Source organism: Oryx dammah, unplaced genomic scaffold (genome assembly GCF_014754425.2).
Source record: "Oryx dammah isolate SB20612 unplaced genomic scaffold, SCBI_Odam_1.1 HiC_scaffold_17, whole genome shotgun sequence".
NCBI classification, from domain to species: Eukaryota; Metazoa; Chordata; class Mammalia; order Artiodactyla; family Bovidae; genus Oryx; species Oryx dammah.
In genome coordinates, this window is record NW_024070201.1 from 56488854 (window position 1) to 56502700 (window position 13847).

Sequence of the window (13847 nt, forward strand, 5' to 3'; positions counted from 1 at the left end):
TGAAAATCACTATCACCTGCAATCATGATAGTAATTGATTCAGGCATGAATCATCAGTGGATACTAAAATGAACAGACCAAAGACTGAGGAGTCACAGGATTTACACTGTTTCCCTACAAGTTATTTATTAATTATAAAGGGTAATGCATGCTCAATCGATTGGCTCACATCCAACTCTTTGCAACTCAGTGGACTGTAGCCTGCCAGGCTCTTCTGTCCATGGTATTTTCCCAGCAAGAATACTGGAGTGAGTTGCCATGCCCTCTTGCAGGGGATCTTCACGATCCAGGCATTGAACTGGCGTGTCCCGCACTGCAGGCAGATTCTTTACCGCTGAGCCACCAGGGAAGTCCCATAAAGGGAAATACAGTACCTTTATAGGGGAAAAACTTTGTAGACCCCAATTAAACAAAGTTAACACAGCCAGTATCAGGACTAACTAATTATATAAGCCTCTTGATATGTTATATAAGAAGAATTCATCAACAGTTATGTGGTATTCCTGCCAGTCCATAACCTGAATATAATCGTGACAAATCCAACTAAAAGCTTTACAAGAGCAACATAAAATAGATAGGAAAAAAAAATCCCAATTAAAGGACTAAAGGGATGAATTGCAACTGAATACAATACATGATCTTAGATTTTATTTTCAATAAAGGGTGTTATTAGAATAATTATCAAAATCTCATTATATCATTGTTAATTTCCTGATATTGATTACTATTTAGCTTCTATTTAAGCAATTTCCTGTTTTTACAAGCCTGTAACAAAACAGTTCGGGATGGGGTGGGGGGGCAGGAAGGAAAACCACATATGCAGAAAGAAAGAAAAGAGAGTAAAATGTTAACATATGGGGAATCCAAATGAAGGGAATCTAGAAGTTCTTTATACTACCTATACTAATCCTGCTACTTCTGTATAAGTCAGGAGTTATGGCAAAATACTTAACAGAAAAAAATAAGATCTACAACAAATAATTGAAGACTAGGAATTTTAATGATTGTATATTAATATATTCATGAAAAAATTTCTGCCTGATAGAATAATTTGAAAGGACAATGGAATTTCTTATGAAAAGATTTCTCAATACTACTGATTAAACTAAAAAATAATATTGCCAACTTACCTCCAGATAAGAAACTGCGGTACTACATACTTTTTCTTCTTTAATCTCGTCCATGGATTTGTAAAGGTCCAGCATTGTTAGATACATCACTCCAGGGTCAGCAGGTGATCCTAGCATTGTGTGCGTCTTTCCAGCTCCCGTGGCGCCATATGCAAGTACTGAGTTTATATGAAAAGGGACCAGAGTTCTTTGTTATGACACATAACGTTACTGTATCTACTGTCTAGTGAATAGTCCCACCTGGATATCCTAAACAATAACTTGTAAATCCAACAGATCCAAATTCATTTATAGTCATTCTTAAATCCTGGCAATTTACAGTATCATACTGTATTTCTAACCGTGAGTTCCACCAAAGCAGAGACTATGTATCCTTCCTACCTAGTAAGTGACTTCCACTATTAGTAAATGATCTGGCACAAAGCAGGTACTAAATATTAATACAAATTTGCAGAATTCCAAATAAAAGCCATTTATAATAATTCCTTTTAAAATTTTTGTTTTAGGTAAATTACTTTGCTTTCAAGACTCTATTTAGTACAATAGAACAGTAATACATTTCTTCAAATGCCAAAAAAAAAAAAAAAACCACTCTGAATTACATATGGCAAATACCCAACATAATATTCAGTTAAAGCAATAAATCTTTGCTAATTATTTTTATAAATTAAATCTGCTAAGTTTGTTAACTACAAAAATACTTTTTAGTAGGATGGATTAAACTGGTTCATGTTTCACTCTATTTTGTTTTATGTAAGCTGGCACTACAACACGAAGTCTTAAGATAGGTGGATAATATAAAGTAAAATCAAGAAGAAACCAAAGATTCAGTATTAATTTTGTAGAGATTTTTTCATTTGGAGTTAAAATAATTTGAGCCTGGTGGGCTGCCGTCTATGGGGTCGCACAGTCGGACACGACTGAAGTGACTTAGCAGCAGCAGAGACAATATGGAGTTTCATGAATGAAGAAAAGAATATCTGCTTAAAAATGAGAATCAAAGGTCTAATCAATAAACCACATTCCATTCTTTCTTGACCTAGATGGTAAACCTTCTGCAATAAAAGTGAATGAGTCAGTGAAAGACAGGGAAACATATTATAGTTTTGGGGTATCTTAAAGATAATGCCATAAATGGTGGTAATTACAAAAGTAATAATAATGGTGTGAAATACTTGGTAAGCATTCAATTAACTGGCATTTTGGAGAGCTCTTTTTCTAGGAAATCAACAGAATCATTTTGAAAGGCAAATTATTATAGGTCTATGGAGAGCACTAAAGATGCTTCTTTGGGCTGAAGATATGCTAAAACAGCACATGTGTGATACTCAACATGGGCTTTAAAAATAGTTACTTCAAGGTATTATAAAGAAAAAACAGTGCTATGAAGAAATTGCTAAGTGTTCAGAAAGGTTCCACTATCCCCCAGGGATAGAGTGCTGCATAGTAAACATTGGGAATATTTATGAATACAAATTGTGAGAAATCTGGCATCAACTATCTGAAGCATGTGATTTTAAAACATAAGAAATGGGAAGGATGACGATCTACAGAAACCAAAGCAAGATCCAGGAAAAGAGAGTTTCAAAAATATACATATGACTAAATTTCAAAGAAAATCTATATTTACCAAGTACTGAACTGAAGAATTTTTAGCAAACAAGCATCTTAAAATTGATTATATTTAGAAGAGTCAAGTAGATGTCCTAATATAAAAATGAAATCAGATGGAATCATTAAATCCCAGCTGAAATAATTACCTGTGCAATTATATCCATTCAAAAAACTACGAAGAATTGGCTTAGTAGTGTGTTCAAAAACTTCCAACTGAGTTGAAGTTTCGTCAAAAACAGCATCAAATACAAATTTAAGATCCTTATTTTGTCTCTTTGTAATGTCTCGATTCATAGTTTTCTTTCCATGGAAAAAGCTGATTTCTTCTTGTTTGGGATCAAAAACAAGAATATGCTTATCCACAACATGGAGTACTTTATGAAATCCAGAGGCCTTTTCTTTTGTGTTCTCAGGACGCACACGGACAACTACTTTCATGTGATGACACAGGTCTTCCTCAGTGACAGACATTGTTGACTATCTTGATTCCTCTGCTTATATGAGTGGTTGAATATTTCTCTGAAATTAAAGAGTATTAATATTAATTCTACTATATGCAAAATGACTAGCATGTAGTACTAACTAAAAAAAAAAGGTGTTAATTGTGTTTCACTCACATAGTAAATGTTACTGGAAATCCCTAGTTTGAAACTTTCCAATGGTTCTTATTTTGACCTGAATTTCTTTTAAAGGCCTAGGTCTTCTGCCTCATGTCCTATTGTCTTCCCCATTGCCCCTACTCCAACTAACATGCCAAGTGCCCCAATTACGCCCTTTCGCTAGCCATTCTGTCATAAAGTGCTTTCCTCAATAATTACATGACTAACTCTGTCACTTCTTTCAAGTCCTTGCCCAAATGGTGCCCATTCTGCCCACCCTTATTAAAATTGCCAAACCAATTCCTAACTGCCCTTGTACCGCTCAATTTTTTCCCAAAGCACTTACCACCTCCTAATAGAATATATATTTTCCATCTATTTACTGTGTGTTTACTTTCTCTATTCTAGTTAAACTATAAGCCCCTTAAGGGCATTTAAAAAAAATCTTGTTTTGCTTACCAATGCATTCCAAGTCTAAAACAGTGCCTAGTACATGGTAGACACTATAAATGTGCATGTTCAGTTGCGTCTGACTCTTTGCATTCCCATGGGTTGTGTGCCCTACCAGGCTCCTCAGTCCATAGAATTTTCTAGGCAAGAATACTGGGGTGGTTGCCATTTCCTACACCAGGGACTCTCCCGGACCTATGGATTGAACCTGCATCTCCTGTGTCTTCTGCACTGGCAGGCAGATTCTTTACCACTGTCCCACTTGGGAAGCTCAACAGACATTATAAAAACTGGATGACAAAATATGCATAATTTTAGAGCAGAGACTAGGATCTATATTCAGAGATCAGAATTTCTGAATACACAAAAAATTAGGGGACTATACCATCTCTATTACTTTCTACCTGAACGAGCTAACTGACATATACCTGGAACTATTTTTAACTCTATGGGTCTCTGAGATACAGGTACAGATAAGCCTGGTTGGGTCAATTTCCAGTGCCAAGAGACTTGCAGCCAAGATCAATTTTATTAAAAATAGTTTGTAAGCCAAAGCTATCCCTTCAGTACCTTAATACAATTCTAAGAGACCCTTTCCTGTCCATTCTCATGACCCAAACTAAAGTAGTATTAGAGCTCTCCTGAAAAATCAAAGCTAGGTTTTTCCTACCTGTGATTATATATGGTTTAGCTATAAAGTTAGGACTTCCCTGGTGGCTCAGATGGTAAAGCGTCTGCCTACAATGAGGGAGACCCAAGTTCAATCCCTGGGTCGGGAAGAACCTCTAGAGAAGGAAATTGCAACCCACTCCAGTACTCTTGCCTGGAAAATACCATGGACAGAGGAGAATGGTAGACTACAGTCTATGGGGTTGCAGAGTCGGACACAACCGAGCGACTTCACTTTCTTTTCTTTCAGCTATAAAGTCTGAGTTGAAGTGGAAGCCCAGGATCTGATTAATATTTCAGAGATTTATGAAGTTTTTGTATTTGCGTATCATTTAATATTTTTGCATTTGATTTTTGCAATCTGATCATTTTCACTGTTGATGTACTTGAGGAAACGGAAACTACTGAGGCCACTGAAATAATGCAGACAAAAGATGATGCAGTCAACTTAGAACAGGGAGTGGTAAATACAGTCTGAAAGTAAAGACAAAAGAATTTTCTGATAGATGGGGGGAATGAGAGAAAGATAGGATTCAGGAATTACTCCAAAGTTCTTGGCCTGAGTGTTGGAAGAACAGAGTAGAACAGAGTAGCCATCAACTGAGATAGAAATAACTGAGGGTAAAGCAGGTTTTGGCGTGAAGATCAGGAGTTCATTCTGGATATCTTAAATCTGAAAACATTAATCAACATTTAGATGGACATTTCAAGGCAGCTGAAAGCTAAGTCAAGAAAGTAAAGGCTGTCCTCAGAGTTTTAATGCAATGTGAAGCTTTTCAGTTTTTCAAGCTTATCATGGCATTAAAACTTAGGGGGGCCTTCTAAATCAAGGAGGAGAGAATGATCAATTGTGCTAAATAACTGCTAATAGGTCCAGTTCACTTCAGTTGTTCAATCGTGTCCGACTCTTTGTGACCCCATGCACTGCAGCACGCCAGGCTTCCCTGTCCATCACCAACTCCCAGAGCCTACTCAAACTCATGTCTATCACTCCCGGAGCCTACTCAAACTCCTATCACTCCTGGAGCTTACTCAAACTCATGTCCGTGAGTCGGTGATGTTATCCAACCACCTCATCCTCTGTTGTCCCCTTCTCCTCCCACCTTCAATCTTTCCTAGCATCAGGGTCTTTTCAAATGAGTTGGTTCTTCACATCAGGTGGCCAAAGTATTGGAGTTTCAGCTTCAACATCAGTTCTTCTAATTAATATTCAGGACTGATTTCCTTTAGGATGGACTGGTTGGATTTCCTTGCTATCCAAAGGACTCTCAACAGTCTTCTCCAACACCATAGTTCAAAAACATCAATTCTTCAGCACTCAGGCTTCTTTATAGTCCAACTCTCACATCCATACACAACTACTGGAAAAACCAAAGCTTTGACTAGACAAACCTTTGTTGGCAAAGTAATATCTCTGCTTTTTAATATGCTGTCTATGTTGGGCATAGCTTTTCTTCCAAGGAGCAAGTGTCTTAATTTCATGGCTGCAGTCACCATCTGCAGTGATTTTGGAGCCTCAAAAAATAAAGTCTGTCACTGTTTCCATTGTTTCCCCATGCATTTGCCATGAAGTCATGGAACCAGATGCCATGATCTTAGTTTTCTGAATGTTGAGTTTTAAGCCAAATAGGCTAAGTACTTACTAAAAGTCATCATGGGATTTGGTAACATAGAAGCAAATAAGAACAACGTGGGGCAATGGTAGGACAAAGGCCTGAATAGGAGAAGACTCAGATAGCAAATGTAGGAAGCACTCAGTTCAGTTCAGTTCAGTTCAGTCGCGTCTGACTCTTTGCGACCCCATGAATCGCAGCACGCCAGGCCTCCCTGTCCATCACCATCTCCCAGAGTTCACTCAGACTCACGTCCATCGAGTCCGTGATGCCATCCAGCCATCTCATCCTCGGTCGTCCCCTTCTCCTCCTGCCCCCAATCCCTCCCAGCATCAGAGTCTTTTCCAATGAGTCAACTCTTCGCATGAGGTGGCCAAAGTACTGGAGTTTCAGCTTTAGCATCATTCCTTCCAAAGAAATCCCAGGGCTGATCTCCTTCAGAATGGACTGGTTGGATCTCCTTGCAGTCCAAGGGACTGTCAAGAGTCTTCTCCAACACCACAGTTCAAAAGCATCAATTTTCTTTGGCACTCAGCCTTCTTCACAGTCCAACTCTCACATCCATACATGACTACTGGAAAAACCATAGCCTTGACTAGATGGACCTTAGTCAGCAAAGTAATGTCTCTGCTTTTGAATATACTATCTAGGTTGCTCATAACTCTTCTTCCAAGGAGTAAGCATCTTTTAATTTCATGGCTGCAATCACCATCTGCAGTGATTTTGGAGCCCCAAAAAATAAAGTCTGGCACTGTTTCCCCATCTATTTCCCCAGAAGTGATGGGACCAGATGCCATGATCTTCATTTTCTGAATGTTGAGCTTTAAGCCAACTTTTTCACTCTCCTCTTTCACTGCACAAGTAAGCAAAGAAATGGTGTGGGTAGAGAGGGATAGGGTTAAAAGAAGATATTGTATTTCCTAAAGTGGAAGAAATAATAATGATAAAGCTAACATATATCAGAAAACCATACACTTTTGAAAGGAATTCAAATCAAGGCCAAGACAATCTAAAAGCTGAAGACATTGGACATAGCACTCCCTTTTTAGAACTCTGTGAGTCCCCAAAGTAGAACACTGAAAAGGAAAGGATGGTCATTTAGATTCTAACAATTAGGTCCCAGATGAATTACTACTCTGGTCTTTCTTCACCCTGAGCTTCTGTCTAGCCAACTCCCATAAATACCTATACCCCTCTTCTTTGACCTTGGACAAGTTACTTGACCTCACTGAATTCCAGGTTTCTTGTTTGTATAAAAGAAATAATACCTAATAGCTGTCTTTAAGCTAAAAGAGATAAAAAGCATTAAGTGTATTAAGGCATTCAATAAATGCCAATTCTCTTCCATACCTGCCTCCAATCCTGCCTCTTCTTCCCAAAGATAACTGGCCCATTTTTCATTGTTTCCCAGTGAGCTTATCATTGGCATTTTGGGTAGAACAATTCTTCCTTATTCGGAACTGTCTCAAACATTACAGGATGTTAACATTTCTGACCCCTGTCTATTAAAGGCTAGTAGAATCTCACATTCCTTGTGATACCCAAACTTAACCTCTACATGGATTTCTAATGAGGGAAAGTGAAGAGAAACTAAAGAGCCTCTTGATGAGGGTGAAGGAGGAGAGTGAAAAAGAGGCTTATAACTCAATATCAAAAAAAAACTAAGATCATGGCATCTGGTCCCATCATTTTAGGGCAAACAGATGGGGACAAGGTGAAAGCAGTGACAGATTTCTTCTTCCTGGACTCTAAAATCACTGCAGATGGTGACTACAGCCATGAAATTAGAAGATGCCTGCTTCTTGACAGGAAAGCTATGACAAACCTAGACAGTATATTAAGAAAGTAAAGACATCACTTTGCCGACAAAGGTCTACATAGTCAAGACAATGGGCTTTCCAGTATGGATATTAGAGCAGGACAATAAAGAAGGCAGAGCATGGAAGAACTGATGCTTTCAAACTGAGGTGTTGGAGAAGACTCTTGAGAGTCCCTTGGACAGCAAGGAGATCAAACCAGTCAATCTGAAAGGAAATCAACCCTGAATACTCTGAATCTGAAGCTCCAACACTTTGGCCACCTGATGCGAACAGCTGACTTGTTAGAAAAGATCCTGATGATGGGAAGGACTCAAAGCAGGAGGAGAAGAGGATGAGATGATTGGATGGCATCATTGATTCAATAGACCTGAACTTGGGCAAACTCCAGGAGATGGTGAGGGACAGGGAAGCCTGATATACTGCAGTCATGGGGCAGTGAAGAATTGGACATGACTGGGCAACTGAATAACGAAAACAGATTCTCACATTCCTTGTGATACCAAAAACTAACCTTTACACAGATTTTTCTAGAAGCTTTTAGAAATGTTCAACAATGCCTTGCTTTTAATTGATATGCTTTTTTCCCCCCTCAATGGTAGAGAAAATATACACAAATGAAATGGTTAAAAAACATATAAAACATTGGGTGATTTTTTTCAAAACAGATCTTAGGTGGGAAGGTATCTCTTGTTAATTAACTCATTAACTCAGTAAGTTAACTGTTAAAATCCCAGTTCTACTTACTGGCTGTGACAGTGGGCAAGTTACTGAATCTCTTTATGGATTAGTTTCCTCATCTCTAAAGTGGGACTAATAATAATAACCACCTTATAAAGTTCTTGTGAGGATTAGCACTTAGAAAAATACCTGGCACAGAGAAGGCATTATAACATCTGCTATTATTATTACATATAGGTTAGTGAGCAAAGAGCCATTGATAAAATAGTCGTGCAAATATGCAAAGCTGCAACTCTGATAAGTGCTATCAGATAAAGGTTTACAGTGCTACCTAATGGAGAAGGCAATGGCAACCCACTCCAGTACTCTTGCCTGGAAAATCCCATGGACAGAGGAGCTTGGTAGGCTACAGTCCATGGGGTCGCTAGGAGTTGGACATGACTTAGCAACTTCACTTTCACTTTTCACTTTCATGCACTGGAGAGGGAAATGGCAACCCACTCCAGTATTCTTGCCTGGAGAATCCCAGAGACGGGGGAACCGTCTATGGGGTCGCACAGAATCGGACACAACTGAAGCGACTTAGCAGCAGCAGCAGTGCTACCTAAGATTGATAGAGTTTGAAAGCTTCCCAGAGGAACAACTGGAATGGAGAGCTGAAGAATGGATAGTTATTACCAGGTTAAAAAAAAGATTTCAGGAGAGAAAACTAGTTATGCATTCAATAAATATTCACTGAGTGCCTTCTATGTGTAAGGCATTTTTCTGCGTCTTGGAACAGACAGTTAGAAGTGTATGTGTGGGTTCTTGTTTTAGATGGGAATGTTGTGGAAAGAGACCGAAGTGAGGGAGTGAGCAAGTAAGTGGCTCCCAGGCAGGAGTACTTCAGGGCTGCAAGTCCAAAAGCCTGTGGTAGGAAACAGCTTGTGCAGAGGACATAAATGGCTGTGTGGTCAATTTGCTTAAATCTCATTTTGTTTAACCATTTAGTTTTATATGATTTTAATTCTATCTACAGCATCTATAGAGATGCTCAGTTAAGCTTTGCTCAGTTCTGACTGTAGCTAGAGAGAACACAAGGGAATGGAGAGGGCTGCATTAAAAAGATTAAGCTGGATAAAAGTGGGGCCAGATCTAGAAGATTTGAATGTCAAGTTATAGAACTTAGATTTGACTTTGAAGTTAATTGGAAATTATTAAATGAAAAAATTATGCTCAATTATGTTCAAGTATGTTGATGTCATTAGGAATTAATGAGGTTGTTCCTACATTAAAACATGATGACTGTTTTTTTTTTCTTCCCTAACATGGCCAAGTAAAAGAGATAGAAATCCAGTTGATTCTGACTAAGGCACACAGAAATTACATTCCTTGACCATTTTTACTTAAGAAGTGACAAAAGAAAAGACTATATATTGTTATCTGTGCAATAATGTGTTACTCAAAAATTATTTTCAGATGATCATTCAGAAGATAGTATCACAGTCTCTGTTCAGTTTTGTCATATCTACTTTCAAGTGATATCTGTTGAATAGAATCAAAAATGCAAGCTGGTAGGATTTCACTGGTGGGACTAAAACATTAAGGACAAACATAACACCATTTCCTTTATAATAGAAAGGTATGTCTAGAGTGGGTAGAGTATGAAAGAGGGTGATGAAGGGGCATTAGTAGTAATCCATAAAATGATAGGGTTGGACTACATTGATAACTAATGTTCTTTTCTAGCTCTAAATTTTATGATTATTGTGTATGACAAAAATATAACATCTAATAGGACTATATGTTTCTACCTTTATATTCCTCCTTATCTCTTGCCGTGTGCTTGGTATATAGTTTTCAAAACATTTGATTAATGAATAAATTAATGAGTTATAAAAAGTAGACATGGAATTCAAAAAAGCAATATAGCCATTTTTGGCAAACACATACTTCTCTAAGAGAACCAACATACCATAGCAGAGTAAAATGGTTGGCAATAACAAGAAATCATAATGAGGACCCTGAGGCATCAAAAAAAGTTAAATAATGTGCCCAATTTCTTTACAAAATTAGGAAAATGAGATCATTTTTATGTTGATTGTTGAAGATGGTTAAAACACTATCACTTAAATAAGGGTAACATTCAATTTTCTGGGAGAATGACTTACACAGAGAGCCTCATTCTTCTGTTATGTTTAAGGAAGTGGTGTTAAAACTAATTCTCTTCAACAGTTGCAAGTTAATATAAACCAAGTTGAACAGGCAAATCCTCATCTTATATCTAGCTACTGTTTTCCTAGATAAAATTTAAGCCAGTTAAGTCAAAGATCATATGAGCATATAATAAATTTGACTTAATTCATCAATTGTATGTACTGATACCATCTTCAAAAGAAATCAGATCATGTGATGTACCTCATCTTGTTCTGCTCCAATGACTTTCCAGCATATGAATAAAATGCACACTCTTTACCAGGTCCTATAGGATCTATACCTTGTTCCTGTCTAACGTTACCTTCCCTCTCCATTACTGTTTCAGTCTCACTGTCCTTCTCAGTGTTTGTTCAACACCTCAGTCTCATTCTGGCCTACCTTTCTCTTCTCTCTGCCTGGCAGGCTCTATCTTCAGGTATTTACAAATCTTAATACCTCAGTTTATCATTCAGGTCTTTGTTCAAACGTCACTTCATAGAGGTTTTCCCTAAAGATTTCATTCCAAACTGTATTACCCTGCCCTTGCCTCTCTAATTCCTTATCAGTTTTATTTTCCTTCCTAGTATATAAACTACTTGGAAAATATATATTATTTGGTTACATATTTATTGCTTAGTTCCCTTCTAAAATGCAAGCACTATGAGAACTGGAACTTTATCTGCACTCCAGAAACTAGAAAAGGGCTTGTCATATATTTAGAAATTTTTACATACTTGTTGAATAACTGAATGAATGAACTAATGAAGATTTTCAAGATATGTGTGCAAAAAATAAATGCAGAATAGTGGATATGGTATTCAACCATTTGTATTTTCAAAAGACATATACATACTTGTATGTGTGTGGGCTCTCTCAGGAAGAGAACACAAGAAATTGATAACACAGTTGCTTGATGTGGGAAAATAACTGACAAGCAGGTTTACTTTCTTTTTATATTCTTTTGTACTATTTGGGTTTTAAACAAGTCTAGGTATTTTTATCTCAAAACCAAAACCAAAAAATATTAAAATTTACCTTAAATACAAAGTTTCTCTTAATAACTTTGGAATACTTTTTCCTGACTTGTTATTCTACAAATAAAAATGTGCTAAGCAATTTACATACTTATTTAATCTCTGTAACAACCCTATGATATAGGATTTTATATCATAGGATATGATACAAAATCATACCTGTTTTATATAAAGAGAAACTGTAATACAGAGAGGTTAAGTTAACTGGCTGAAGTCACATTATTGGAAGCACAAGACATGAAATTTGAACTCTGACTGACTGAACCTAAAGTTCAAGTATTTAATCATCCTTTCCATAACGAGATAAATATATAACTCTAAGAAATTTTCTGATAGAAGAAGTTAAACTATTTTCACTTTTGATAGAAACCTCAGGGCCTAGTACTGGGGCTCTCGCAATGAATGTTAAAACAAAACTGGAAGTTCATGATTTTTCTGTGCCAGTTGGATAAGTATCTATTTTCAGAAAATGTTATTAATTTAGAACTCTGGAATTAGGTGGATATGGTGATAATTAGTAATAATGAACAGTGGCTGTCATTTGAGTACACTCTGTATGCCAGGCATTATGATAAACAATTGACATTCACCATCTCATTCAGTCCTTAAAATATAAAGTAGACTCTATTACTGACTCCAGTTTACAAAAACAGAGACTTAGTTTTAGGATAAGGAATTTTTCCAAAATGGCATGCGATTAAATGAGAAGACAATGTGGATCCAGGTCCAAATCTACAATCCATGTTCTTAGCAACTATGCTCTATTGGAATCAAAACGAAAGGCTTTCAAAAAATGGAGCAGACGTGTTGTATAAATTTTCTTGAAGGTGTGGAGTAATACAGTTATAAATTATTTCTTAAATACAAATTCAAATTTGATGCAGATTCCATAAACATTTTTTAGGACCAGGAACTACCTTCCACTTTATCATGTAGTCTCTACGTAACTTAAACCTTTTATTGGAAATAACTTTGAGTGTTAGAGCCACTGATTCTAGTAACTTGCAAGCATCAAGGAAGAATGAAAATTTCGAAAGGAGGGAAGGGCAGTACTAACATCTGGACTATCTTTTTCCTCCTAGTTTGCAGAGTTGATAGCATAAAAGTCATTTTATTGTGTACCTTAATTGATTCAAGATATATTTAGAGTGGAACACGATACATTTTAAAATGAAAACTTTGTGTATTTGTAAATACTTGTTTAGTAATAGAAGAGGAGACAATTTCTACTGTTAAAAGGCAGATAACCTTTGTGTACTGAAACAAACAATTCCTGCAAAATAGTAGAAAGTTAATAAAAAGCAGTATCTAACCTTTGGATGCCATGTTCTCTGGCAACGAAGTTCATAAATACTTACCAAAATCCGAGATGGGGTCGCTGACCATGGTAGAATAACACTATCAACTGAAACCTGTGGAATGTCTAACACATCCTACCTGGTTGTTAAAAATTAGTAACCTATACACTATACAACACAAATTTTCAATTTTGGCCAAATAATGTCATAAACAGCAGTCAGCCTTGACTTCTCTGAAACGGAGTGCCTAATGAACACTCCTCAAGGCGAATCTCGCAGACACTTAAGAAACGATGGTAGAAGAACTGATTCTCAGTGCTTTAAGTATTTTTCATTTGCAGAGCATCAACTGCCAGTATCTCTTCCATAGCCTGGCTGATCCTCAGCAAACCCATTAGTCACTCCTGGCAGGCTTTATCTTGATGCTACAATTGGGGCTCGGGGAAGGTTCCCAGCTGATCTTTGACAGGTTAACAGCAGAACCTCGCTGGACAAAAAGCTTGCAAGTTGGTGAACCAAGGCTCCTCATCTGATAGTTAAGCCTAGAGTTATACTTCAAAACAAAACACTCTGTATATGGAGTCCTGAAGGAACTTTGCTCTGTAAGGTACTGAACAGTTAGTGTTCAACCAAAGTCTGGGAAAAGAGCCAGGATGCCCTTTAAAATTTCCGATTTCCTCAGAATTTCAGGTAGGAGATCCCTGATCTTCCTGCTGAGCCGTCGAGGATTCTCGTTCAGGCAGAGCCACATTCTAGTGCGTTCTCAA

At 37.2% G+C, this 13847-nt stretch overlaps 1 protein-coding gene across 1 annotated transcript in view; it reads right to left on the minus strand.

Annotated features, from left to right (window-relative positions):
* The window catches only part of KIF18A (kinesin family member 18A), an 81570-nt gene that overhangs the window by 67423 nt on the left and 300 nt on the right, over positions 1–13847 (minus strand). Inside the window, exons 2-3 of the mRNA XM_040257758.1 lie at positions 2891–3263; positions 1131–1288 (exon numbers count right to left, since the gene is read on the minus strand). Coding sequence (XP_040113692.1) covers positions 1131–1288; positions 2891–3215 — 483 coding nt within the window. The 5' untranslated portion in view covers positions 3216–3263. The remainder of the gene's footprint in view (positions 1–1130; positions 1289–2890; positions 3264–13847) is intronic.